At 43.6% G+C, this 27468-nt stretch overlaps 1 protein-coding gene across 1 annotated transcript in view; it reads right to left on the bottom strand.

Moving 5' to 3' along the window:
• Nucleotides 1-27468, bottom strand: part of URB1 (URB1 ribosome biogenesis homolog) — a 1941236-nt gene that overhangs the window by 1043021 nt on the left and 870747 nt on the right. The window contains exon 18 of the mRNA XM_044071429.1: nucleotides 4608-4778. Within this exon, the coding sequence (XP_043927364.1) occupies nucleotides 4608-4778 (171 nt within the window). The remainder of the gene's footprint in view (nucleotides 1-4607; nucleotides 4779-27468) is intronic.

Below are 27468 nucleotides of genomic sequence, written 5' to 3'. Positions count from 1 at the left end.
TCCTCTGCCCCTTGTGCGCCTGTATCTACCTCTTTGGGGCTTGTCCGTGGCTGGAAAGGACCAGTTTTTTGAAGGCCAATTTCTACTAAAATGTGGTGGTTGTACCTGTAGAAAAGTTTTAACAGTTTGCATAGATTTAGCTTTTTCTTCCATTTTCCTTGGTATCTCCTCTGCATTAGCACCAAATAATACATCCTTTTGTAGAGGAGCATCTAGTAATTTAGCTTTGACATGATCAGGTAAGGTTTGTTTCCTAAGCCAGGCATGCCTACGAATGACTGATCCTGAAACAGCAGCTCTACTTGAGGCCTCTAGAGCATCATAACCACATTGTAAGGTGTGCTTACCCACTTGTTCTGCACTATGCATCATATCCTGCAACTCCTTCAAATCTGGTTGTTCAGGTTGTGACATTTTATTTTTTTAATTGTGATAACAGAAACTGTTGATATTTAAGCATATGGAACTGACAGTTTAAGGCCCTCATGGCTAGGTTGGCTGAGGTATATACCTTTTTTCCCCACCTTTCTAAGGATCTAGAGTCTCTCTCGGAAGGTAATGGATTCTTAGTAGTAGAGGCCTTCATTCCCTTGGGGCCCTGAGAAATGGTTTCTGGGTCAGTAGTGTGGCTTTTGTAAAGAAATTGGTGTGAGTTAGGAACTATGTAGTACCTATCAGGCTTGACTGGGGCTGGAGGCAGGGAATCCGGATTAAGGCAGGCCTCCGAGTAAACATCATCAAGTATGTCAAAGACAGGAGGTATCGCCAGAGGTCTGTGCTGAGGTAGCAAAAGAAATTCCCTAAGCCTTTTCTTGGAATCGGAAAAATCTTGGCCTTCCCAGTGGAAGTGTTCCCTCAAGGTATGCAAGGTTTCCCCGAATGAGAAATCCTCTGGGGGGGATACAGAAGGAATGGACTGCTCTGCATCAGAATCTTCAAAAGGGGAGTACGAATGTTCCTCCTCATCAGAATGTTCTGAAATAATGGAGCCCTGGTCAGAAGAGGGAGATTCTTCCTCTACTCTGGGTCTCTTGTCCGGAGGGGGTTGGGAACCCCTGATAAGAGTAATTAAATCCTCAGCCATTTTGAGCATCTGCTTTTTAGGCATGGGGCCTGGAGATGGGCCCTGTGCAACAGGCCTCTTGGAGTGCATGGCTGATTTAGACTTAGTAAAGGCCTTGATGGAAAAGGAAGAGGAAGGTCTGAAGACACCATGGGTGGAGGTAGACCTGTCCACATTAAGAGGCTCAACACTAACAGTGGCTTCGGTAGCTGTAGTCAGGGTGTGGGCCGAGGAACCTGCGGCCTTGGTTACAGAGGACACTGCCAGAGAAGTTTAGTCGGTAGTCAGGGTGAGTAGGCGCCTCGCTGAGAACCGGACCACGTGTAGCCGGTTTTGGCGTGGTGTCGGTGGAGGCCGCAGACCTCGCGTGTCAGTCCTTGTCCTTGCGTTTTTTGGACAAAACAGTAGTCGGAGTCTCCGACGACATTTTATAGTTAAAAGCTTTACCAAAAAAGTGCTGGGCGAACTCCGCCCGATGCTTAATAGTGCGTTTATTGAAAGTAGCACAAAAGCGACAGCCCGAGACGTCGTGGTCTGGGCCTAAACAAGGTATACAGAGGGAATGGAAATCCTTATGTGGTATTTGCTTCCCACAAGAAATACAATTGTTAACTTTGTCTGACATCGGTCTGAGGCAAGAAATGTTTCCCCAACGGGGTACTTAGCTTTAAAGAAGACTTCGGTTTCCAAATTTTCGTAATTTCAGGAGCTGGCCGACCGGCACTTGCGAACTGCTTCTGCTTCGGGCACCGCGTGGCAAAAAAGACTGAAGAAAATGGCGTTGGCTGTGTCTTATATACCCCTGACGCGCTGACGTCAGGAAAGAAAGCGACAACAACAGACGCCGGACCTAGACTTTGGAATTCGGCCGACCGAGGACCCGCCTGACGGCAGGAGAACCCATCTGTAATGACTGCAGCTGTATGTACGATGAACATCTGCATTTAAACTTAACGTTTAGCCAGTGAAGCATCCAAAGCTTCTCACAAGTGATAGAAACTGGCAGCAAGGCATGGGATTTTTTCAAGGGGAAAATCCAATTTGTAAACAAACTGACTTCATAAAGTACTATAAAATCTACACTGGTTTCAAGGTTTATTGATGCCTGACTGACTAAAAATCACAATGTTTTCTAAAGCTACTTCATTAATTTGTGGTCTAGTATTCATTAGGACAGCTAGCCTCTGGAAGCTACTTACAGCTCAGCCTCTGCCATGATAACATTAAAGTGGCCTGAGTGATTTTTAACTTGGGTGCTCTATCTGGGTGATATAATCACATTATTATGTCCATATTTAGTGGTGCAGATCTGTGTATCATCAGACAATCAAAGAAGAAGAAAAAAAAGCATGCATACATGTATGTATGTATGCACAACTCTGAAATGCATGTACTTACAGGCTGTTCTTTGCAAATTTCTTTTGGCATATGTCAACTGTTAGGGTTCTTTCCATTAAGATTTGGATTGAATGTTCAAATGAAGTCTCCAGGAAAATCAAGAAAATAAGCAAATACTTGTTTGATTCCACTGAGAGTTTGCAGAATGGTTGAAATCATCACAGTGTGTGGTAATAATAGAACTGTATTAGTGTACAGAAAATATAAACTGGTCTGTGGAGTGGAGAGGAATAATGAAGTAATTAGATAGACTATTATAAGCACCTGTGACACCGATTAGTGATAGCTTACTTCAGCTATGTTTTTAAGCACTACAGTAAATATACCATGTATCAACAATGTCTATTTCAAAATCATTGAGAATGAATTGGGCACATTGATCATACTGCATCGATACGTTTACACCATGAATGGTGTACTTTGTAAGGCCATTGCATCACCTGCTTTTACAGTCTGCTTTGTATAAACAAAACTGTAATAAATTAGATTCCCTTTTCCAATCCATTAGTGCTAATGCAGATTAAATTAGCAGCACTTGATTTGCAGTTTACTAGATAGCAGCTAATATGTCTTTTATGGGTATAGATGCTGTGACACTGCATGACACTTGAAGAGAACACTGATTTCCATACTTCTATACATTACTTTTTTGATTAAATTTCAGGTTTTCATACTAGGAGAATTTTCTAACTATAATACTCAAGAAATATAAGCATGTTTTGAAGTGATATGAACTACCATTGTTGCATTTTTTGAATAGTGCTTTATATATAAATGCATACATGCCTGAACATTTCCACTTATTTATTTATTGATATTTCATTACCAGGAAAGATTGACTAGGTAGAAGCCCATATGTATCTACACTTTGCAATACATAGTCTGTATTTTTTCTTTATAATGAAATGAAGTAAAGTGCAACAGAAATTAATGTAAACATATATTGCTGGGATGTCATGTGTTAAGAGCCAGTCTAAAAGGTCATGTTTTTAATTAAGATATACTAGGTCACTGCATACCAAATGATTCTCTGGGGCCATATTTTGGTTGTCTGTTCATCAGTTTGCATTTGAAAGTTGATATCCCACAATTCCATCGGAGTGGGTGGGGCTGCATAACTATGTATGCAAATTTTATGTTAATCAGCATACAGATTTGTACCTATTTTTCATGGGCTTTGTCCAGACTTTTGATGTTTCCAGGTTGAGAGGTATGCAACAGAGACAGTTGTTAACTTTATCTGACATGACTCGCAAGTAAGAAAAAGAGTTCCCCAATGGTGTACATAGTTTAAAGAATTTCTCACTCCACTACGGACTGACCAATGCACTCGCATCTGCTTCGTGCTCCGACAGCAAGAAAGAGTGGTGTCATGGCATTAGCTGGTTCCCTTTATACCCAACCGTCCTGACGTCAGGGTAGGGTGTCCGCCAACTCAGGAAGGAGGGAGTTTTTTACTCTGGTAGTCGGGCCAACCAAGAGCTTCCGAAGCAGGAAATCCCATAAGTCAAGACTGCAAAAGTGAAGCATGAAGAAAATCTGCTGTTTACTATGGACTTTCCAGTTAAACTGTGAACAAAGATAAATGTCTTTACTTTATCAGTAGTCATGACAGTGTATTAATAGTCTGCAGTTAAACTATACTGATTCATTTACCACATTTTAATTAAAACATATTGCAACAAAGTTGGCAATCATATTAGGTAATGGATATTAACATCATCATACAAAACAAAATATCTAGTCAACAAAAAGGGCCACTGTCACAAAAATGATTACAACAAAATGCATTTAGTAAATGGTGTGAAGTCACATGTCTGAATATTAAGAACATTTGTGCAGTGATTCACTCACTTACTGATTTAAATATTTAGAGTAGGCAGTTCTACAAACAAACATTTGTCAGCCAGGCTGCAGAACAACGGGGACATGGAAAGACTTGATTTAGTTGCCGGACTAAGTATTCCCCTTTGCTCTGAGCCTGTGCTATCTTGAAGTTGGTCCACAAAATGCCCAGGGCTGTTTTGTTCTCTTTTAATGCAATTCCTTTCAGTAAATGAAGTTTCATTAGGTGAACTTCAGAAAATCACAATTCACAGAAATGTATACTGTAACAGAAATCATATCTTTCAAAGCTTTTTAGTACCTGTCCTACTGGTGCCCTGGGTAAACATCTTATTTCTAGCCTCCATAGCTGCAGGAACAACACCACTAAATGGAAAGGTCTGCAGGATCAACTCATCATTCAGTGTGAATCCAATCTCTTCATCAAGCCCTTCACTGCCCTCAACGATAACATCAACCATATCTAGAACATCTGTTGGTTGAAGTCAAAGAGAAGTTATAAAATGGGAAGACAAAGAACCCAATATTAAAATTTAAACCAGCAAGTAATAATCAATTGCATAAACAACAAACAAACAAATGCTGGCACAAAACAGGCTCATACTTTACTTGTACTTTATTTATTAAATTATACATTTTAATACATTAAACAATTTAATGCAGAATCCTTATTCAGTGTTACAGGCATTATGAGCAAAACAAAAACTATCTGAAATATAAAACCACTTTCTGCATAGCTAATATGTTATGCATAAGAACAAAACTTTAAGAATCAAATACTAACAAAACAATACGGAGTACAGCTGTGACTAGCTAAGATAAGATATCAAGAAAGTGCCACGATGTTTAAAATGAATTTGGTCCTAATTCATTCAGTCATAGCTATTAATTTAACATTAATGCATTCTACCACCGCCAGGCACTCTTTGCAAACTTCATACTCCAGACACACTTCAATCATACAAATACTACCTAAAGGAACACATGGCAAATGTGAGGACTACACGTGCAGTTCCTCAGCTGGGTGCTGTGAAATGAACAGATAACATATATGTGATTTTGAGAAAAGTCTGCAATGGATAACACATGAAAGCTCCTAAATGAGGACACTCAATATTCCATTGAAATTCTAGGTACTGCACTTTGTGTAGCATGTCAGTGTCATTGCTTTGGGTCAGAAGGTACACCCCACAATCTCAGCTCTGGTACAAGAAACATGAGCAATCTGCTCCTACAACACTGAAGCACACTTTATAAGCATATAAAATCATAAAAAAGAAGTTATGTACTCACCATAATGTTCCATCTGAGTAGTTATACTTCATTTTTCTGCAACCTGTGGGTATTCGGATCCGTACTGGATCCGAGCCGGCAACTTTTTTTTAGCATCTGCTCCAAGCTCCGAGTTCCTCCTCCTACCCATAATGCACTACCATCTCTTACCTTCCCTCAGATCAAGTTTGCTGCAACTAATTACATAAGCAACTCAGCCCAATGAACCAAAACCTGCAAAAAACAGGACAAGGTCCGGGCAGAAAAATGAAGTATAACAACTCAGATGGAACGTTACAGTGAGTACATAACTTCTTTATCTGAAGTAGTTAACTTCATTTTATCTGCAACCTGTGGGACAGAGTCCCCAGCTACTCCAATCCTGGAAGGCCCTTATGGAAGGATATTCCTGAGCACCGCAGAGCCAAAGGATGCTCTACCCCTAGAAATCAGATCTACTTTTTAATGGGAAATGAATGTATGTGAATTGGCCCAGGTCGTTGCTGCACAAATGTCGTCCAAAGGAATCCTAGACCAAAAGCCAGCAGAAGTTGTCATGGACCTAGTAGAGTGAGCTTTAACAATACTAGGAGGAGATGAACCTTTTGCTTTGTAGGCATGCGAAATGCAAAGAGTGATCCATCTGGCCAAAGAAACTTTAGAAATAGCTTTTCCCAGAAAGGCTTTGGAAAAGGAAACAAACTGGTCAGTCTTGCGGAATGATTTTGTTCTATGAAGAGAGAAGCTAAGTTGTCTATGAACATCCAATAAATTAAGTTTGTATTCACCTTTATTTTGGAAGGTAGGGAAGAAAACAGGCAGATTAATGGACTGGTTTATGTTTGCTTCAGATGCCACTTTGGGTAAGAAGGAAGGATTAGTACAGAGAGAGACCCTATCCTTATGGAAGACCAAATAAGGAGGCAAAGCAGACAGAGCTAGAAGCTCAGAAACCCTCCTAGCAGATGTAATGGCGACTAGGAAAGCGGTCTTCCGGGATAAAAATTTCAAATCCACCGAAGCTGCAGGTTAGAATGGAGGAGCCACCAATGCCTGTAGGACAAAGGTAAGGTCCCAACGAGGCACTGAATCCTTGTCAGGAGGACACAACAGAAAAGTACCTTTAAGAAAGGCCTTACACAGCCTAGATGAGGTTAAGGCAATGTTGTCTTCACCAACATGAAAATTAGAAAGAGCTGCCAATTGTACTTTCACTGTGGAGGAGCAAGCTCCTTGCTGAAAAATGCCAGACAAGAAATCCAACACTGCTGGAACAGGGGCTGTAAAGGGATCTAGTTTTCTCTGTGAGGCCCAAATGGAAAAATGCTTCCATTAACTGCGATAAAGTTTCCTAGTGGAATCTTTAAGAGAAGCCACCAGAATGGATTTTACCGGGGATGAAAGACCGGGAGTCCTGGCAATCAATGGAACTGGAGCAACCAAGCTGTCAGCTTGAGGTTGCCCAGGTCAGGCGGACGGGCCCCCGACAGATGTGAGATTAGATCCGGGCAGGGATCCAGAACCCACAGAGGAGCTAAGAGATGAGACCAAAGGAATGGGAACCAAACCTGACAAGGCCAGAATGGGACAATGAGGATAACTTTGCACCACAGTCGGCAAGCTTTCTGAAGAAACTTCGTAATGAGTGGCAATGGTGGATAAGCATACAGAAGCCCGGGAAGCCAAGCATGGACTAGAGCATCTCTGGGGACTTCCCCTGGTGAGGGAATCAGAGCAAAGAATTTGCTGCACTTCGTGTTGGACGGAGATGCGAAGAGATCACAGCAAGGTTGACCCCCATGCACGGAAGATCTCCTCCACTACTGACTGTTTCAGAGATCACTCGTATGGCATCAGAACAGAATATGCCCGCTAAAATGTTGGAGCGCCCCGGGATGTGCGTTGCTATCAGAAACCGACCGGTGGAGATCGCCCATTCCCACACTCTCATGGCCTCGCGACATAGGGGGTAGGATCTGGTTCCCCCCTGCTTATTGATATATCAGACAGCCAACATGTTGTTTGACTGAATTGCAATCAATCTGAGAGGAAGGACAGTGTGAAAGGCTTCCAACGCTAAAAGCACTGCCCTCATCTCTAGAATATTTATATGTGCAACTTGGTCTCTGACTGGGACCACATGCCTTGGACTGTCCTTCCCAAACAGTGTTCCCCCACCAGAGTTGGGAGGCGTCCTTGGTCACTGTGGCTTGGACTGGAGATGACGCGAAGGGGCGTCATTCTGATATCTCCGGTGAATTTAACCACCAAAGAAGGGACGTCCTGCAGACATGACTGATCCTGATTGGAAATTCCATGGGCAGGTCTAGCCAAGACCACTGAACAGCCAGAGTCCATTAAAGAACCTGCATATGAAGGCGCGCACAAGGGAGAATCGATATGGAGACAGCCGTGGAGCCCAGTGCCCGGAAAACCTTGCTCGCCTTTGGAGACTTGAAGTTCGCTATCTGAGCTATGTGGCACCTGAGGTGTAAGATCCTGTCTGGAGTTAAAAATACCTTCATCTGCAAAGTGTCTAGCCGTGCCCCAATGAAGTCTAGAACTTGTACTGGTTGCAATTGGGATTTCTGAACATTGACTGTAATTCCCAGTAGATCTGCCAACCGAATTAAGTAATCTCGGGCCAGACAAAGGTGATGCTTTTTGGGCGCAGTGAAGAGCCAGTCGTCCAGGTAAGGAAACACCTGAATACCCTGAAGCCTCAAGTGAGCCGCTACAACTGCCATTACCTTGGTGAACACCCTGGGGGCTGTAGTGAGAATGAAGGGTAGGGCTCTGAACTGAAAATAACTGGCTCCCAGCCAGAAGCGCAGAAGCCTCCTGCAGCTTCTGTGGATCTTGATGTGGTAGTAAGCATCCTGGAGGTCTAACGAGCACATCCAGTCGCACTCTCGGAGATAAGGTAGAATGGACTGTAGGCTGACCAACCGGAATTTCTGTTTGGCTACAGACAGGTTCAACACTGACAGGTCTAGAATGGGCCTGAGGTCCCCCCATGTTTTTTGGCACTAAAAAAAAACCTTGAGTAGACGCCTGATCCGGACTGATCGGGGGGGACCTGTTCGATGGCTCGTTTGAGAAGCAGCTTTGAAACCTCTAGAGTTGTGGCCTCCCTGTGAGCGGGTGGAACATCCGGGAGGTGTTTTGGAATATTTGGAGGGGCAACAAATGGGATAGTGTAACTTCTGGATATAATCTGTAACACCTAGCGATCTGTCGTAATGGACTCCCATGCCACTGGGTGTAAGGACAATCTTCCCCCGACTGCCTCCAGAGTAGGAGAGCCGAGCAACCCCTCAGGGCTACTGACCGGGTCTATCAGAAAAAGGTTCCCTAGACTCAAAGTTCCTGGGACTCCCTCTACCTCTGGGTCGGCATCGATCCTGTCCCCCTCTGCCTCTGGGGGAATAGTTGTCCTAAGAATCCCAGGAAAACTGAGATTTTTCGGAACCACTTCTTCTTCTGCCCTCTTTGATTTCTAGAGAAGGACCGCTGAGGGTTAGAGAAGCGGATCCCGATGGCAGACAAAGTCTTCCCGTCCTTTTTGCACTGGACAAGTGTGTCATGCACTGTCTTCCCAAAAAGGGAAGAACCATTGTAGGGAGTGTTAATAAACAACGCCTTGAAAGGGTTCGAGTGTATACACTGCTGCAGTCATTACACTTGGGTTATCCTGCCGTCAGGCGGTCCCCAGTCGGCCTGAGTTCCAAAGTCTTGGTCCAGCATCGGTTGCTGTCGCCTCCTCCCTGACGTCAGTGCGACAGGGGTATATAAGATGCAGCCAACGCCATTTTCTTCAGTTTTTCTTGCCCCAGATGTCAGGTGCCCCCAAAAGGTAGGCAATACAAATTGCTAATAAAACATACATAAGAAAAGCAAACAACTTTCAGTTACCAGCAAATACTTCCCATAGGTAGTAAAGGGTAGAAGACATAGGTACGTATCAGCAAGTAAGAGGGGAAGGAGGGAGGGTAACCTGGACTGCAGCAGTGTATACACTCGAACATCTACATTTATGGTAGGTACAAAACTGTACTATGTTCATCGTGTTACGCTGCTGCAGTCATTACACTTGGGTAGAATCCCAAAGCTGAGGTAGGGTGGCTGGTTCTATAAGGCATTAGGTGTGGCTATAAGGCCCTGCAGCTCAGCAGTGGCGAAGCCAGCTCTGGATTTAGAGTATAAAGGCAGATGGTAATGCTTGGTGAAGGTATGTACAGAACTCCATGTTGCTGCTTCCAAAATGTCCTTGGTAGGCAGTTGAAGTGGCTGTTGCCCTGGTGGAGTGAGATCTAATGCTGCTAGGTATAGGTTTCCCATGGTGTGTGTAGCAGAAACGTATGCAATGTCCTATCCATTCTGAAACAGTCTGTTTTGAAATGGCTTTTCCCTGTGCTCCTGCAGCATATGCTACCAGTAATTGCTCAGATTTTCTGAAAGCTTTGGTTTTATCCAAGTAGAAGAGTAACTGCCTGTGAATGTCCAAAGAATGCAGTAGTCTCTCCCCTTTATTCTGTGGTTTTGGATAAAAAGTTGGCAAGTGAATACTTTGGTTTAGAGCCACACTTGAAACCACCTTTGGCATAAATGTAGGGTTAGTTCTTAAAGAAACCCTGTCCTGGTGGAAAATGAGGAAAGGTTCCACTGCCATTAGTGCCTGTAATTCTGAAACTCTTCGAGCTGATGTTAGTGACAGGAGCAGAGCAGTCTTCCAAGAAATATATTTTAATTCTGCTGTGTTAGCTGGCTCAAAGGGAGGTAAAGTTAATTTTTCCAAAACAAAGTTGAGATGCCAAGTTGGAGTAGGTACTCTACGGGGCGGTTTTATGTTTTAGCCCCTCTGAGGTACTGTTTTAGCAACGGATTAGAGAAACTTGGAGGATCCGTGTTGTAATGAGCAGAGATGGCAGAGGCGTGGATCTGCTGCATGAAAAAGAGAGACCTTCATCCAGCATCTCAGTTAAATATTGTAGAATCTGAGGAATGTTTGGGACAAGAGGGTCAAGGCTGTGAGCCTGGTTTCTAGGCACAGAATCTCTTCCATTTATTCGAATAGGCTTTCCTGGTACTAGGCCGTCTGGCCTCCAGAATTACATCCATAATAGCTTTGGAGAGAGGCATTGCTTGCTTGACTAATGAATTTTCCATGCAGCTAGGTTTAAGGTCTTTAGCTGACTGTGAAGTATCTGATTGTTGTGCTGAGTCAGCAGATGTGGGATTTGAGGCAATATCCAGGGTGGTTCTTGTTCTAAATTCTTTTAAGATTGGGTACCAGTGCTGGCGTGGCCAGTCTGGAGCAATCAGGATCATCTTTGGCTCTTCTTGCCTGGCTTTTATGAGAACCTTTGGTAGGAGAGGTAGTGGAGGGAAAGCGTATACTTGTAGGTTTTTCCAGCTGAATGAGAGAGCATCCACTTTCCATGCTTTTGGATGGTAACTCCTTGTGCAGAATTTCTGTATCTGGCAGTTCATTGGGGATGCAAACAGATCTATGTCCGGGCTCCACTATTTTTATGTCATCATTCTGAATATTTGTGGATTCAATTCCCATTCGTGGGGATCCATGATGTTTCTGCTTAAGTCGTCTGTCAGTGTGTTTTTCTCTCCTGGCATGAATTGTGCTTGAAGATGAACTTGATAGTTTAGAGCTGTGTTCCACAAGGTCATGGCCTGTCTGCAGAGAGGGTAGGAGTGAGTGCCCCCTTGCTTGTTTATGTACCACATAACTGTGGTGCTGTCTGTTTTTAGTAATAGTTGTCCTGGATGCAGCATGTCCTTGAAAGCTATAAGGGCATTTTGTACAGTTAACATCTCTTTTTGACTGATGTGAAGATGCCTTTGTTCTGCGGGCCACTTGCCCTGAATACATTTTCCTGCCATGTGTGCTCCCCAGGCGTAATCCGATGCATCTGTTGTCAGTGTTTGCCTGGCTGTGGGCTGAATAAAAGGCTGTCCCTTGTTGAGGTGACAAGCTTGAGCCCACCATCAAAACTCCTGTTGAAGGCAAGGAATTAGTGGTATAACAGTTTCCAAACTTTGACAGTGTTGAGATCATACACTCTTTAGGTACCATTGTAGTTTCCTCATATGCAGTCTGGCATATGGAATTAGTAGTATGCAAGATACCATGTAACCCAAGGCCTGCAGAATTTTTCTTGCAGGGAGTTGGGTTTTTGTTGCCATCAACTGAAAGAATTGAGTCAGTTGTCCTTGCTTGTCTGGCATGAGATAAGCCATTTGGGCCGTTGTGTTCAAGCTGGCACCCAGGAATATTATCTCTTGTGAGGGCACAAGTTTTGATTTCTTTTCGTTTACTGTGTACCCCAGGCAACTTAATAACTGTTTTACAAACGCCAGATGCTCTAGGAGATTGTCCTTGCTCTTTGCTTGAATCAGGCAGTCATCCAGGTACGGATAAATTTGAATTCCTTTCTGTCTGCAAAAAGCAATTACTGGTGCCAGGCACTTTGTAAAGACCCTGGACGCAGTAGATAAGCCAAAGGGCAGTGCAGAGAATTGATAGTGCATTGAACCTGCTATGAATCTGAGGCATCTTCTGTAGTTTTATCTGATAGGGACATGCAGGTATGCCTCCTTGAGGTCCAAATTCACGAGCCAAGCTTTCTTGCCCAGCATGGGAAGAAGCTGCCGTAGTGTTAACATTTTGAATTTCGGAACATCCAGGTAAGTGTTTAGAGAAGAAAGATCCAGAATGGGCCTCCAGGCTTTGTCCTTTCTGGGAACCAGAAAGAGTCTTGAATAAAATCCTTGTCCTTGCACTTGTGGTGGTACCTCTTGAATAGCTCTTATTTCCATGAGTGCTGTAATTTTTTTTTTGAGCCTCTGCCCATTGATTTGGTGGCAGATTTGGTATTCCTTTTAACCTTGGCAGAGTGTGAAAGTGGAACCTGTAACATTGAGATACAATGTTGAGAACCCATTTGTCTTTGGTGATCCAATGCCAATTGTGATAGAAAAGTGCTAGTTTTCCTCCCAAGGGGGCTGCCAAGAGAGAGTTGTTTGGCAGCTGTAATGGGAAGTCATTGGGGCTGCTTTTTATATGGTTGGGGCCTGTCTTTCCCTTCTTTCTGGCCTGGTGCACCCCATTGTCGAGGCCTGTAAGGACCTTGTGGTTGACATCTACCTCTCGGACATCTGTATCTGCCTCTTTGAGGTCTGTCTGTAGCCGGAAAGGACCAATTCTTTGTTGGCCAATTTCTGCTAAATCTTGGTGGCTGAACCTGTAAGAAATCCTTTACCGTTTGCATAGATTTTGCCTTATCCTCCATTTTCTTTAATACCTCTTCAGCCTTAACTCCAAATAACACATCCTGCTGTAAAGGTGCATCCAATAATTTTTCTTTAACATGATCTGGTAACGTATGTTCTTTTAACCAAGCATGCCTTCTAATGAAAGAGCCTGTAACTGCTGCTCTACAGGAGGACTCTAAAGAATCAAAACCACATTGCAAAGTATGCTTTCCCACTTGTTCAGCTGCATGCAATAAATCCTGCATTTCTTTAAAATTATGAGGATCTGAATCTCGAAGCATTTTTTGTTTTAACTGAGACATCAAAAATTGCTGATATTTTAGCATGTGAAACTGGTAACTTAAGGCTCTCATTGCTAAGGATGCAGACGTATATACTTTCTTTCCCCATCTGTCTAATGCTCTGGAATCTGTCAGAGGGAACTGGGTTTTTTGCTGATGAGGCCTTAATCCCTTTAGGTCCCTGAGAAATAGTTTCAGGGTCAGTAACAGGGCTTTTATACAGAAATTTGTGAGAGTCAGGGACTCTGTAATATCTATCGGGTTTAACAGGGGCTGGAGGTAAGGAGTCAGGGTTTAAGCTGGATTCAGTGTAGACATCATCCACAATATCTAACACTGGCGGAATAGCAAGAGGTCTGTGTTGAGGCAATAAAAGGAAGTCTCTGAGCCTTTTCTTGGATTCTGAGTAATCCTGGCCTTCCCAATGGAAGTGCTACCTCATGGTATGTAATGTCTTCCCAAAGGAGTAGTCCTCAGGTGGAGAGGCTGATGGAATTGATTCCTCAGCATCAGAATCCTCATAAGGGGGTAAGGAATATCCTAGGTCTGAGGATGAATCTGAAGAAATGGACACCTGGTCGGAAGATTCATAGTCTGCATCCTGTCTGGGCCTTTTATCAGGAGGGGGATGGGACCCCCTGATCAGGGTGATTAGGTCTTCGGCCATTTTGAGCATTTGTTTCTTAGGCATGGAAGCCTGTCCTGGAGAATGCTGAATCTGTTTCTTTGTTTTTAAGGGGGCCTTAGACTTAGTAGAGGGTTTAATGGTTAACTATGTAGGTCTGAAGACACCCTCTGAGGCTGTGGATTGCTCAGCTACTTCGGTACCCTCAGATGGGTTAGTTTCGGTAGGCTGAAAACATGTAGCGTCCGAAGGCCCAGCCAGCTCCACGTGGGAGTCAGATGCGGTCTGTGGTAGCGGTCGTCAGGGGCTGCATAGGCGCCTCGCTGAAAACCGGTGACCAGCCTAGAAGAGGCCTCGTTGTCAGTTTTGGGCCTCAGATGCCTGTCCTTGTCTTTGCGCTTTTTATGTAATCCTGTCGTCGGGAGTTCGGACGCCATGGTGTAATTGAATTTTCTGCCAAAATAATGTCAGGCAAAATCAAACCGACGTTTAATAGTGCGCTTGTTAAACCTAGCACAAAACCAACAACCAGTGACATCGTGGTCTGGGCCTAAGCATGGAATACAATAGGAGTGGAAATCCTTATGAGGTATTTGCTTCCCACATGAAATACAGTTATTAACTTTTACTGACATCGGTCTGAGGCAAGAAAAAGTTTCCCCAACGGGATACTTAGCTTTGCAGACTTCGGTTCTGGATTCGGAATGCAAATCTCAGGAGTCGGCCGACCGGCACTTGCGAACTGCTTCTGCTTCAGGCACCGCGCGGCAAGAAAGACTGAAGAAAATGGCATCGGCTGCATCTTATATACCCTGTCGCACTGACATCAGGGAGGAGGCGACAGCAACCGACGCCGGACCAAGACTTTGGAACTCCGGCCGACTAGGGAACCGCCTGACGGCAGGATAACCCAAGTGTAATGACTGCAGCAGTGTAACACGATGAACATCATGTACCACTACAGCACAGTGACTTACATCCAAAGAAAACAGATTACTACAACAGGTTAGACCAGGGTTGCCAGATATCTAAAAGAACAAGTAGGGACCAAGGGGCCAAAAAAAAAAAAAAAAAAAAAAAAGAAGCAGGCAGTTCTGCATTAAACAGTAGCTCTGCTTTGCAATTTTTGATTGGCTCGTATGCCAGTATATGAGCCAATCAAAAAAAAAAAAAAAAAATTTGCACAGCAGAGCCTCTTCTGCTCAATGCACAACAGCCTGCTGTTTCGCATTCAACAGAAGTGGCTCCACTTTGCGATTTATGATTGGCCCATAAGTCGGTATGTGAGTCAGTCAAAAATCGCACGGCATAGCCCCTTCTATTCAATGCGGAACCGCTGTTTCGCATGGAACAGAAGTGGCTCCGTTTTGCAATTTATGATTGGCCCCATATGCCAGTATATGAGCCAATCAAAAATCACAAAGCAGAGGCTGTTCCGCCAGGATTTTAACAGAACTTGCGATTGGACTGTTGATCTTGGGACAGTCCCTCTCAAATAGGGAAGTCTGGCAACCCTGGGTTAGACAGACCTGTAAAGTCACTGACTGAAGGAAAATGGATACTTTTCTGATCAAAAGGAGAATTGTTTCTACTTGGTAAAATACGACTGCCTAATGAAAGCCTTCCTGGAAGCCTCAAGGACCTCAAAATGCTCACCAGAAAGAAACAGAGGATCCAATGCAACAAAACAACAATCATGCACAGAACTGCCTCTGACCAAAGGAGAACTTCCATGGCTTGGACCAGGAATCTTTCCCAAAGTACTGCAGGGGAGCTGAGCCAGAAAAGTACAGTTGTGTACACTTACCATAAATGTAGATGTTCGAGTGTATTCACTGTTGCAGTCATCACATTTGGGTTATCCTGCCAGGGGTCTCATTCGGCCCAAATACCAGAGGCTTAGTATTTCTGCATCAGTTTATATCGCTCCATGACTATCGTCAGGTCGTCAGTGGTATAAAATCAGGTAGCCGACGCCATTACATCAATTTTTCTTGCCCTGTCAGCAGCCCCCAAATAGGGAGCTAAGTTATGGTGGAAGAACACCAACAGTAGAAAGTAAATATCAAAAATTCCCTGTAAGGAGAGAGAGAGAGAGAGAGAGAGAGAGACAAGGGGGATGGAGGGAGGGAAACCAGGACTGCAACAGTGAATACATTCGAACATTTACATTTATCGTAAATGTACTATGTTCTTCGTGTTTTACTGTTGCAGTCATCATATTTGGGTTGATTTCCAAAGCTGAAGAAAAGGATGGAGGCAGTCAAGAAGACAGGGGGCTGGCTAGGATGCCCTGCAAGACTGCAGTGGCAAAGCCTGCCCTGGATTTGGAGAAGATAGGCAGGTGGTAATACCTGGTGAAGGTATGAACAGATGTCCATGCTGCCGCATCCAGGATGTCCCTGGTGGGGATCCCTCTGAGAAAAGCTGCAGAGGTGGAGGTTGCCATCATGGAATGTGTCCTGACCCCCTTTGGAGACGGTTTCCCATGCTATCTGTAGCAGAAATGGATACAGTGTGCTATCCATTTGTAGATTGTTTGTTTTGGATATGGCATTGCCCTGTGCCCTTCTGCGAAGCTGACAAGCAATTGTCAGTTTTTCTAAAGGATCTCGTCCTGTCCAGATAGAATCTGAGCTGTGTATGCACATCTAGAGAGTGCAGAATCCTTCCCCCCTTGTTTTGTGGGTTAGGGAAAAAGGTGGGCAAATGAATGGACTGGTTGAGAGCCACATTGGACACCACTTTAGGCATGAAGGACGGGTTAGTCCTGAGGGAGACCCTGTCAGCATGGAAAATGATGAAGGTCTCTACAGCCATGTGTGCTTGTAGCTCTGATACTCTTCTAGCTGAAGTGATGGCCAGAAGAAACTCTGTCTTCCAAGAGAGGAATTTTAACTTTGCTGAAGCTGCAGGTTCAAATGGGGGTAGGGTGAGCTTTTCCAACATAAAGTTAAGGTCCCAAGCTAGGGTAGGAGCTCTTGTGGGTAGCCTTACGCTGTTAGCCCCTCTTAGGAACTGTTTGATGAGAGGGTGTGAGAAGAGGGGTGGCTCTGTGCTGTAATGAGCAGAGATGGCAAAGGCATGAATTTTAATAGAAGAGAAGGACAGACCCCTGTGTAGTAGGTCTGCTAGGTAATCCAGGATGAGAGGTAGGGAGAGCTGTGCCATTCTGGCTCCCTTAGCCTGGATCCAGGTGCAAAACCTTTTCCACTTGTCAGCATAGGATTTTCTAGTGCTGGGGCATCTGGCCTCACGTATAACATCTAGGACATGTTTGCTTAGGCTGGCAGCTTGAGGAGACGTCAGGGAATAAGCCAGGCTGCCAGGATGAGGGTCTGCAAATGGGGATGCATGAATTCTCCATTCCTCTGGGTCAGGAGTGTTGGGATCTGAGGCAGGTGCCATGGTGGCAGGAGTGACCGGCTGCACAGCAGTGGGTACCAGTGCTGGCGTGGCCAGTTTAGGGCAATCAGGATTGCCCTTGGTTTTTCCTCCCTTATTTTTAGCAGTACCCTTGAAATGAGTGGTAGAGGGGGAGATGCATAGACCGAAAGGTTCACCCACTGGAAGGATAGAGCATCTACTTTCCAGGCCTTGCTGTGAGGTTCCCTGGTGCAGAATTTCTTGAGCTGATGATTGGAGTGGGAGGCAAAGAGGTCCACCTTTGGGGTGCCCCATTTCTGGGTTACAAAGGTGAAGGTTCTGTGGTCTAGCTGCCACTCATATGGGTCTAGCAAGTTTCTGCTTAAGTTGTCTGCCAGAAAGTTTAGGGACCCTGGCAGGAATTGTGCTAGCACGTGTAGTTGCATGGCTAAGGCCGTGTGCCAAAGGGTCATGGCGAGCCTGAAGAGAGGATAAGAGTGAGTCCCTCCCTGCTTCTTGATATACCACATCACTGTGGTGTTGTCTGTTTTAATCAGTAGAGGCCCCGAGGAGAGTAGAGGTCTGAAGGCTGTCAGGGCGAGCTGAACAGCTAGCATCTCTTTTTGGTTGATGTGCAGATGTTACTGATTTGTGCTCCAATGGCCCTGAATGCACCTGCTGTCCAGGTGTGTACCCCAGGAGTCTGATGTGTCTGTGGTGAGGGTCTGGGCGGCATGGGGTTGTGAGAAGGGAAGTCCCTTGTTGTGATTGCATGCTGCTGCCCACCAAAGAAAATCTTTCCTTAGACAAGGTATCATTGGTATGAGAGTTTCCAGGTCTTGAGAGTGTTGACACCAAAGGCTTTTTAGGTACCATTGTAGTTTCCTCATATGCAGTCTGGCATATGGAATAAGCAGAATGCAGGAGGCTATGAACCCTACAGCTTGCAGGATTTTCCTTGCGGAATGCAGGAGGCCATGAACCCTACAGCTTGCAGGATTTTCCTTGCGGATAACTGGGTTCTGGTGGCTGGTTGAGAGAAGCAGCTTGTCAGGTAGGTTTGTTTTTCTGGAGTAAGGAATGCCATCTGGGATGCTGTGTCCAGGCTTGCTCCCAGGAATACAATTTTTTGTGTGGGGACTAGTTTTGATTTCTTTTTGTTGACAGTAGGTCCTTTACAAAAGTCAGGTGGTGAAGCAGCTTTTCCTATCTGCCTGAATCAGGCAGTCGTCTAAGTATGGGTAAATTTGAATATTTCTTTGCCTGCAAAAAGCAATGGCGGGAGCCAAACATTTTGTGAAAACTCTGGGAGCAGTGGCTAAGCCAAAGGAAAGTGCAGAGAGCTGAAAGTGCATAGATCCTGCCCTGAAACGTAGGCATTTCCTGCATGATTCACTGACTGGGATGTGTAGGTAGGCCTCTTTTAGGTCTAGGGTGGCTAACCAAGCATCCTTGGAAACCATTGGTAAAAGCTGCTGGAGGGTGAGCATTTTGAATTTTGGTATCACCAGAAAGGTATTTAGAATGGATAGATTGAGGATGGGGCGCCATGTGCACTCTTTTCTGGTTACCAGGAAAAGTCTGGAGTAGAAACCTTGGCCTATCTGTTCTGCAGGAATGCGCTGTATTGCCCTCATGGACAGCAGGGAAAGGACTTGCTTTCTGGCCTCTGCCCACTGGTTTGGAGGAAGATCTGGGAACCCTTTTGGGGTTGGTGGAGTGTGGTAATAAAATGTGTATCCTAGGATACTATGTTGAGGATCCATCGGTCATTGGTAATGGTTGCTCAGTTGCTTGCGTGGAAGGAGAGTTTTCCTCCTAGGGGCACAAGCAGGTGGGCAGAGGTAGGGGGGGTGGAAGTGTAAAGTCAATGTGAGTTCTTACCATAAGGGCGTAGATTTGCACTCCCTGTTTTTAAAGAGGAGGAACTCCATTGCTTAGACCTCTGCATTCCCTGGGGCTGTTGTCTAGGAGGTCTGCATCCCCTGAGTCTAGGCTGAACTGGCCTGGAGGGGGGTAGGAGAGGACCAGTGCTTGCAGGGGCAATGCCTACTGAACCTCGGTGGCTGGACCTGTAAGAACTCTAACTGTCTGCATAGATTTAGCTTTTTTTTCCATCTTTTTTAAGACCTCTTCTGCTTTGGTGCCAAATAAGTTGTCTTTGTTCAAGGGTGCGTCCAATAATTTGGATTTGACATGGTCTGGCAAGGTCTGTTCCTTAAGCCAAGCATGCCTTCTAAAGACAGAACCAGTGACTGCTGCCCTGCAACATGCTTCTAGGGTGTCAAAACCACATTGTAAGGTATGCTTAGTTACTTGACTTGCACAATGCATAAACTCTTGTAATTCTTTGTTTTCTGCACAAGCAGGAAAAGAAGATATTTTTTGTTTCAGGAGTTTCATGGTATGTTGCTGATATTTCAGCATATGGAACTGACAATTTAATGCTCTAACAGCAAGAGTAGCAGAGGTGTATACTTTTTTACCCCGTCTAATGCACGGAGATGCCTATCTGAGGGGGTGGGATTCTTTGTTGAAGTTGCTTTGATTCCTTTAGGTCCTTGAGAAATGACATCGGGGTCAGCAGTAGGATTTTTGAAAAAAAATTTGTGAGAGTCAGGGACTCTGTAATACCGGTCAGGTTTCCTGGGAGCAGGAGGAAGGGTGTCAGGAGTCAGACTGGATTGCATAAAAACATCGTCCACAACATCCAGGACAGCAGGAATGGCCAAAGTTCTGTGCTGTGGTAGATCTAAGAATTCCCTGAGCCTCTTTTTTGACTGAGGGTAGTCATGACATTCCCATTGGAAATGCTCCCTTAAAGTACGTAGGGTTTCCCCAAATGAAAAATCCTCGGGTGGAGAGGCAGAAGGAATGGATTCCTCTGCATCAGAATCCTCATAAGCAGAGAGGGGTTGCATATCTTCATATTCAGATGCAGCAGAGTCATCGGACTCCTGTTCAGATAAAACTACTGGGGACAAGTCTCTTTTTCTTTTGGAAGGGGTAGCCTGGCTTCCCCTAATAGGCATAATAAGGTCTTTCACCATTTTAAGCATTTGAGACTGAGGCAAGGAAGCAGGTGCCCGAGCTTGGGTCGTCATTTTTTTGGGTGTGGTTCGTACCCTGGGCCTTAGAAACTCGGTAGTTTTAAAAGAACTGAAGATGCGAAAGAAGTCGTTGGTCGGTGTAGAGTATCGGTAGTGTGAAGTACTTCCTCAGAAGCCGGTGCCTGCTCAGCAGCTCTGGACCCATCCAAGGTAGAGACATCTGCAGGATCCTTAGTCGAAAAGAGTCTCGTGGCATACCGGACTCCAAAAGGGTCTCAGTAGCGGCCTGTGAATCCACAGAAGCGGGCATCAGGGGCTGCGAAAGCGCCTCACTGTGGACCGGAGAACTGATGACTAGCTTAACGGAAGCACCATTAGCAGTTTTTGACCTGTTTGTCTCTGTCTTTATCCTTACTTTTTTTAGAAGACCGGTAGTAGGATGGCTTACTGAAGCCATACTGAAATTCGAGGACTGAGAGCGAAAATATCTAGCTACAATAAGGGCCTGACAACATATAGTTCTGGCATTGAACAAAGCACAAAAGCGATAGTGGGGGACGTCATGGTTTGGGCCTAAACAGGTGACGCAGTAAGACGAAGTCTCAGTGTGGTATTTCCTTTTCACAGGTGAGACAATTGTTAACTTTTTATAACATCGGTTAGAGCAAGAAAAAAGGATCCCTAACGGGGTACTTAGGTTTAGAAGACTTCAACTTCATTTCGGAAATGAAAACTCAGGTAGTGGCTGACCAACACTCGTGTGAACTGCTTCTGCTTTGGGCTCCTCAGCAAGAAAGACTGATGTAATGGCATTGGCTGCCTGATTTTATACCACTGACGACATGACGTCGGTCATGGAGCGACAGCAACTGACGCAGAAATACTAAACCTCTGGTATTCGGGCTGACTGAGGGCTACCACTGGCAAGATAACCCAAATGTGATGACTGCAACAGTGAAACACAAACATCCAGCTTTGTTTTTCGTAAACATTCCTTATTAAAATAGCCAGTGATAAACAACAATCTAACAAATGCCAAATGCAAAGTTATATGCTTATCTCTTAAGACACAAAACAGCAGATATTTACAATATGTTAGTCATTACTTAAGTATAAGTTTATTTATTTATTCCATATTCAACCATACAATCTCAATGGGGACACCAGGTATGTTCTATTTAGACAAACTTGCAAAGACACAGAAATTGATCACTGATATGGTATCTTTATATCCATCCTTACTACTGAAACAGCTCTTCACAAAAACACCTACCTCCTGTGACTAAACAACACAGAGGAAACAAATTATAATTATATAAAAAAGTAATATTTTTTTTTTTTTTACAAAAGAGACAGAAAGAGAGAAAAATATATATCCTGTGCTGTGGGTAGCTTTTAAAGTCAATCATCAAGCTTAAGTACAATGCAGGTTTCACTGGTATCTCCCTACCCAGAACTGAATGCAAAAAATTAAAAAAAAAATCTTTTAAAGCTGTGTAAATATGAGGAGGTCCTTAAAATATGAAGCCAGTACGCCCTAATCCCTCACTTAACATCTTCAGCATTCATCACTACCACTTGATAACCTTTTCAAGTTTAGCTGGGATACAAAAATATCTGTAGAGGCGCTACCAAGTACATATATGAATTTTCCACAGGTTTGTAGAGCATTTGAGCATTAAACAAACCTGTTCCAAATCTATGAGTGCTCTACAGGGCCTGCCAATTAAACATTTTTCCATGCTCTACCTCTCTTTCTCTCTAGAGACTAACATCCTTTTTACAAGCACTAGCAGTACTACTTTTTCTCCCTTTCCGAGCTCTATGATCAAAGTCACTAGTTTCAATGTTTTTAGGTTTTGGTGCTAAAGTAACAGTATGTTGTGATGAGAAAGGCTCGTGGGTCCAGTTGAAACATACATTCAGTGGTGGGAAACCATGGCTGCCTGGGCCAAAGAGGAGCAATAAGGACAACATTTTCCTCTTCCACCCTTTGCTATTGTAAAATTCAAAGGATGAGATGAAGTGGAGGGAAGGCATACAGTAGGTAACCTCTACAGATTATGTGGAAGACATCTTAGGACTGGAGAATCTGGAGCAGAAGTTGGGATGCTGGCGACTGCTGCATGAGGTGAAAGTCCCTACAGTTTTTGAGATGTTCTAAAAATGTCAGAATCCAGTCTACATTCACAGTTGATTATTAATGAACAACCTAACCTATCTGACAGCAGATTCTGATGCAAATAGACTGTAGGTGCAAAGTTCACTTGCCTGGCAGGATCCTAGACCACCATCACCACTTTGTAAAGTTGACAAGAGTGAGATCCCCATTTGCTTACTGAACTACTACTGTTGTTTATGTCTGTCACCACCTTTCAACAACCAGGTCTTAGCTCAGTCTCACAGGCCCTTAGGGTGAGTAAAAGGGTCATCATCTCTTTTTACATCTGTGTGGTTTCTCTACATGTCCTTGGTCCAGCAGCCACTGAATTTGAGGTGTAGAGGATGGGCTCCCCATACAAGGTCCAAGGCACCCATGATGATCATCTGGCTTGGGAAAGGAATATATGAGACATGGAGAAGAAAGATGCATTAAGGTAACAGGTGCTAGTGTTACAGCCAGACACTTCAGGAAGCACTGGATTTTTCCTCATATGTAACAGTACCAATTATACCATCATGATGGACATATGTATGCATCCCTTTTCTTTGTGCAAGTTTTAACATTAGAGCTTTCTCCTTGAGAAGGGAAAGAGCTCAACCTGATATGAATCCAGTACAGCCCCCCCCCGGTACATTTTTTGTGGTTCCAGGCAGTATTAAGCATAAAAGGGTGGATAGTCTGTTGCTTTGCCCATTTCTCACACTAACGAGGCCTAAATTAGGTAAGCATGCAAGTATGGATAAATGTGCACTCCATTTATCCTCAGGTGAGTAAAGACTGGGGCCAGGCATATTGTGAACGTTGTGGGTACCAAGGACAGTTCTAAGAGGAGTGAGATGAATTGGATGTGGCTGGCCCACACTGTGAATCTAAAGATGCATTTATGAGATGGGCACAATATGTCATTTTAGAGATGGCATCCTAGAATAACAAGGCTCATAGTCTCTCATGCCAAACCAACAGCCTAGTTGCTTCTTTACACTTACTAATACTTGTGGCTTTCATTTTTGAAAATGGTAACTAATTCCAACTAAAAGCCACCATGAAGGGATGTATTAAGGAAAAAACTGTTATAATGATGAAGTTCTGTCAGTAGGTTACTATTTCTGAATATCAGCTGATGAGTTATACAATACCCCACTTAGAAACACGACTAGTTTCTCATTATGTAAACATTTAATATGTTATATCATATCTCCTCTGATCAGTCTATAACTTAGTACAGCTTCTCAAAGTAGGTCCAATTGATTAATGATCTTATTTCTTTGCAAATGTCCTTTTCTGAGTAATCTCAAAAGGAGTGCCATATATACATAAACACAATATTCAATGCATGGTCTGATAAGTGACAAAGTTATTTGATACTTTAAGTTCCCTTGCAGTGACTGCACACAGACGGTTTCACACATTAATGACATATCATCTAATTATGGTATTCACATTTGCAACAAACATTAGTGCCCTGATAAGCATTACCCTAAGGTTTCCACATTGTCCAAAAACTGGAATCTGACCACTAAATTAATGTGACTACTTACTGAGTGAGCATCAAAATGTAAAAAAGTGGACTTCTAGTATTAAAAACTATATTGTTTGTTTAAAGATCATGCAGAGAAAAGCCTGGACAATTCTGAAGTCTTCCACAATATATCAGATTAGAAATAACGTTATGTCACTGTCGCTTGCACACTTCTCAGTCCATAAGTCATCTTTATTTGGAAAACGGCCATAAATACACTGAATAAAAATTACCATAAAACTGAGTCATATGGGACTGCTTTACTGAATAAAAAGCTGTTTACAAACCCTTACTTGACATTTATGATTATTTGAGTAAAAATATATTAAGCTCCTTAGGCAAAAACAGTCACTAAGAAACCCATGTTGCCTGTTTTTGATTAGTTGTGTGAATCCGTATGGATGGATTGGGATATGTAGATAAGTGTCCTGTATGTACAAACTGGACATCAGGAGTCCTCTTGCACAGTAGTGGAAGAAGCCCTCATAAACTCAGCAAGCAAAAGTTATATACTTAGCTTCACCTCCTATATCCATAATGCCCTATCTAACTAAATCTCCTTAGATCAAGTCTGCCTTAATTAAAACCCTACAAAACATTCTGAGAAATCCTAGGCCTCACCAAACAAATAGGAAAGACAAACGGCCAGGGCATTACAAGAGACTCAAATGAGCACTGTGCGGTTGGTCTGCCCAGTCTGGTAGGAAAAGAAATAGCATGTAAGAATTTGGAGAAGGAGGAAGGGTGTTGCTTGAGATAAATGGAAGATGACAATATGGATCTATCATTATGGTAAGTACATAACTTCCCACTCTAATGTTGTCCTTTCTGTCCATCTCAACCTGTTAGACACAGTCCCCAGCCAGTAAAAAAAAACTGTAGCTTTCATACTAGAACTAGTTGTATGTCTAGCTTGAAATGACTTACAAATGTGAGTGCTAACCCAGGTAGTGGCCGCACAAATGTCATCTATGAAAGCAAAAAAGGCAGTAGAAGTAGGGAATATTCTTTATGGAATACATGAAGAAAACACAGTTGTAGAACCATCTGAATTGGGTCACTTTTGAGACAGGTTTGCCCAACTGAGACATGAAAAAGAGACAAAGAGTTGGTCAGATTTCCCGATATGTTTAGTTTCATCCAAATGAAATCTAATATTTTGTTGAACATACAGACAAGTACAGTAAATACTCTCCCTTGTTACTAAAATTGGGGAAGAAAACTGGTAAATATAGAGACTGATTCAAATTTGGATGAGAGGCCACCTAAGGCAGAAAGAAAGGATTGGTCCTAGGGAGAACCCTGTCCTTGTGGATAATTAGGTAAAGGGGAATGGAAGGATAGGGCTTGAAGCTCTGAAACCCTTCTCACTGCAGTAATGCCTGCCAAGAAAAGTGTCTCCCAAAATAGGATATTTAGAGAAACTGCAGCAGACGTCACAAAGAGGGGTCTGGTGAGAACTTGTAGCAGTAAATTGAGATACTGGGGAGCACTGGATGTTGTGCAGGGGGTTCTGAGCAGAAAGATATCCTTTAGGAAAGCTTTAGAAAGCTTCAAGGCTGCAACAAGTGTGTTATCCACTCAGGTATGAAACTGGAGTTGGCAGCCAACTGAACTTTAACAGTCATATAACTCAGACCCGAATGAAAAAAACATCTTCCAAAAAATTAAGTATAACATCCAAGGAGGCATAAGGGTATAGGCCCTTGGAGGAAGAACAAACAGAAATTCTTTTCCATTTGCTTGCATACAACTTTCCTAGTGGAATGCTTCTGAGAAGAGAGTATGCAAATAACCCTTTCAGAAAGCTTGGGATTTCTGGGCATCATTTGAATTGGAGGAAAGTACAGTTTTGTACCTACCATAAATGTAGATGTTCGAGGATCCACATTGCTGCAGTCCTTACTATTGGGTGTAGTCCGCCGTCCAGTCGGCCCGAATACCAGAGTATAAGGCTGACGTCGGTCAGGGCGCATTAGACTGACGTCAGTACGTCAGGGTACTAATGCGCATGACCGACGTCATATCCTCAGTCTTTTCTTGCCCCAGATGTCAGAAGACCCTAAAAAGACAAGGCCCAAAATACCTGCACCAAACATATGTACAATATATACAAAAGGATATATACAAAAATATCAGCATATAACCTCACCTACACAACCACCCCTAAACACAGAGGGGAAGGAGGGAGGGTAAATTGGACTGCAGCAATGTGGATCCTCGAACATCTACATTTATGGTAGGTACAAAACTGTACTATGTTCTTCGTTCCACATTGCTGCAGTCCTTACTATTGGGTAGAATCCCAAAGCAGAGGTAAGGGAGGCTGGCAAATCATAAAGAAGTAGGAGCTGACAACATGCCTTGCAAAACAGCTGTGGCAAAACCAGCCCTAGACTTAGAGTAGATAGGAAGGTGATAATGCTTAGAGAAAGTATGCACTGAACTCCAAGTAGCTGCCTCCAAAATATCCTTAGTTGCCACCCCCCTTAAAAATGCTGTTGAAGTGGCAGTAGCCCTAGTGGAATGAGGCCTAATCCCAGCTGGAATCTCCTTGCCATGATGGGAATAACAAAATGCAATGCAAAACCCAATCCACCTAGAAATAGTTTGTTTTGACACAGGCTTGCCCTGCGAACTCAAAGCAAAAGAAACAAACAACTGCTGAGACTGCCTAAAATCCTTAGTCCTGCTTAAATAATAACGCAATTGTCTGTGTACATCTAAAGTGTGCAAAATCTTTTCCCCTTTATTTTGGGGTCTGCATAAAAAGTAGGCAAATGAATAGTTTGGTTTAAAGCCACACTAGAAACCACCTTAGGCATAAAGGAAGGATTAGTACGTAATGATACCCTATCCTTATGGAAAATCAAATAGGGCTCTACTGCCATAAGGGCCTGCAACTCAGACACCCTTCTTGCAGAAGTAATAGCCAACAGAAAAGCAGTCTTCCATGACAAGTATTTCAATTCAGCAGTAGCCGCAGGCTCAAAAGGTTGTAGAGTAAGTTTTTCCAACACAAAATTGAGATCCCAAGCAGGAGTAGGAGCTCTCTGGGGGTCTTATATTCTTTGCCCCTCTAAGAAACTGCTTGAACAAAGGATGCGAAAACAATGGTGGGTCACAATCATAGTGAGCTGAAATTGCTGCAGCATGAATCTTAATGGAAGAGAAGGACAAACCTTTGTCCAATAACTCAGTAAGATATTGAAGAGCCACACTCAAATTAGGCTCAGAAATCTCCAAATTCTTTGCTGTACTCCAAAATAAAAATCTCTTCCATTTTTCTGTACACTTTCCTTGTACTAGGTCTTCTAGCTTCCATAATCACATTTAAAACTTGTTGAGGAAGTTGAGACCTGCTGTGTTTCAACACAGAATATGCCAGGCTGTTAGATGAAGAGAGTGAAGCTTGACATTGAGCAGATGACCGTCCTTCTGAGATAACAGATGAGGAATCAAAGGTAAAGGCCATGGAGGCTTCCTTACCAGACTCCTTAGTAGTGGGTACCAGTGTTGCCGAGGCCAATCTGGAGCTATCAAAATCATCCTTGGCTTGTCTTGTCTGACTTTTAATAGCACCTTTGGAAGA

Source organism: Protopterus annectens, chromosome 5.part0, assembly GCF_019279795.1.
Source record: "Protopterus annectens isolate FY-2018-M chromosome 5.part0, PAN1.0, whole genome shotgun sequence".
NCBI lineage: Eukaryota > Metazoa > Chordata > Ceratodontiformes > Protopteridae > Protopterus > Protopterus annectens.
This window is presented reverse-complemented; position numbering and strand designations above follow the sequence as displayed.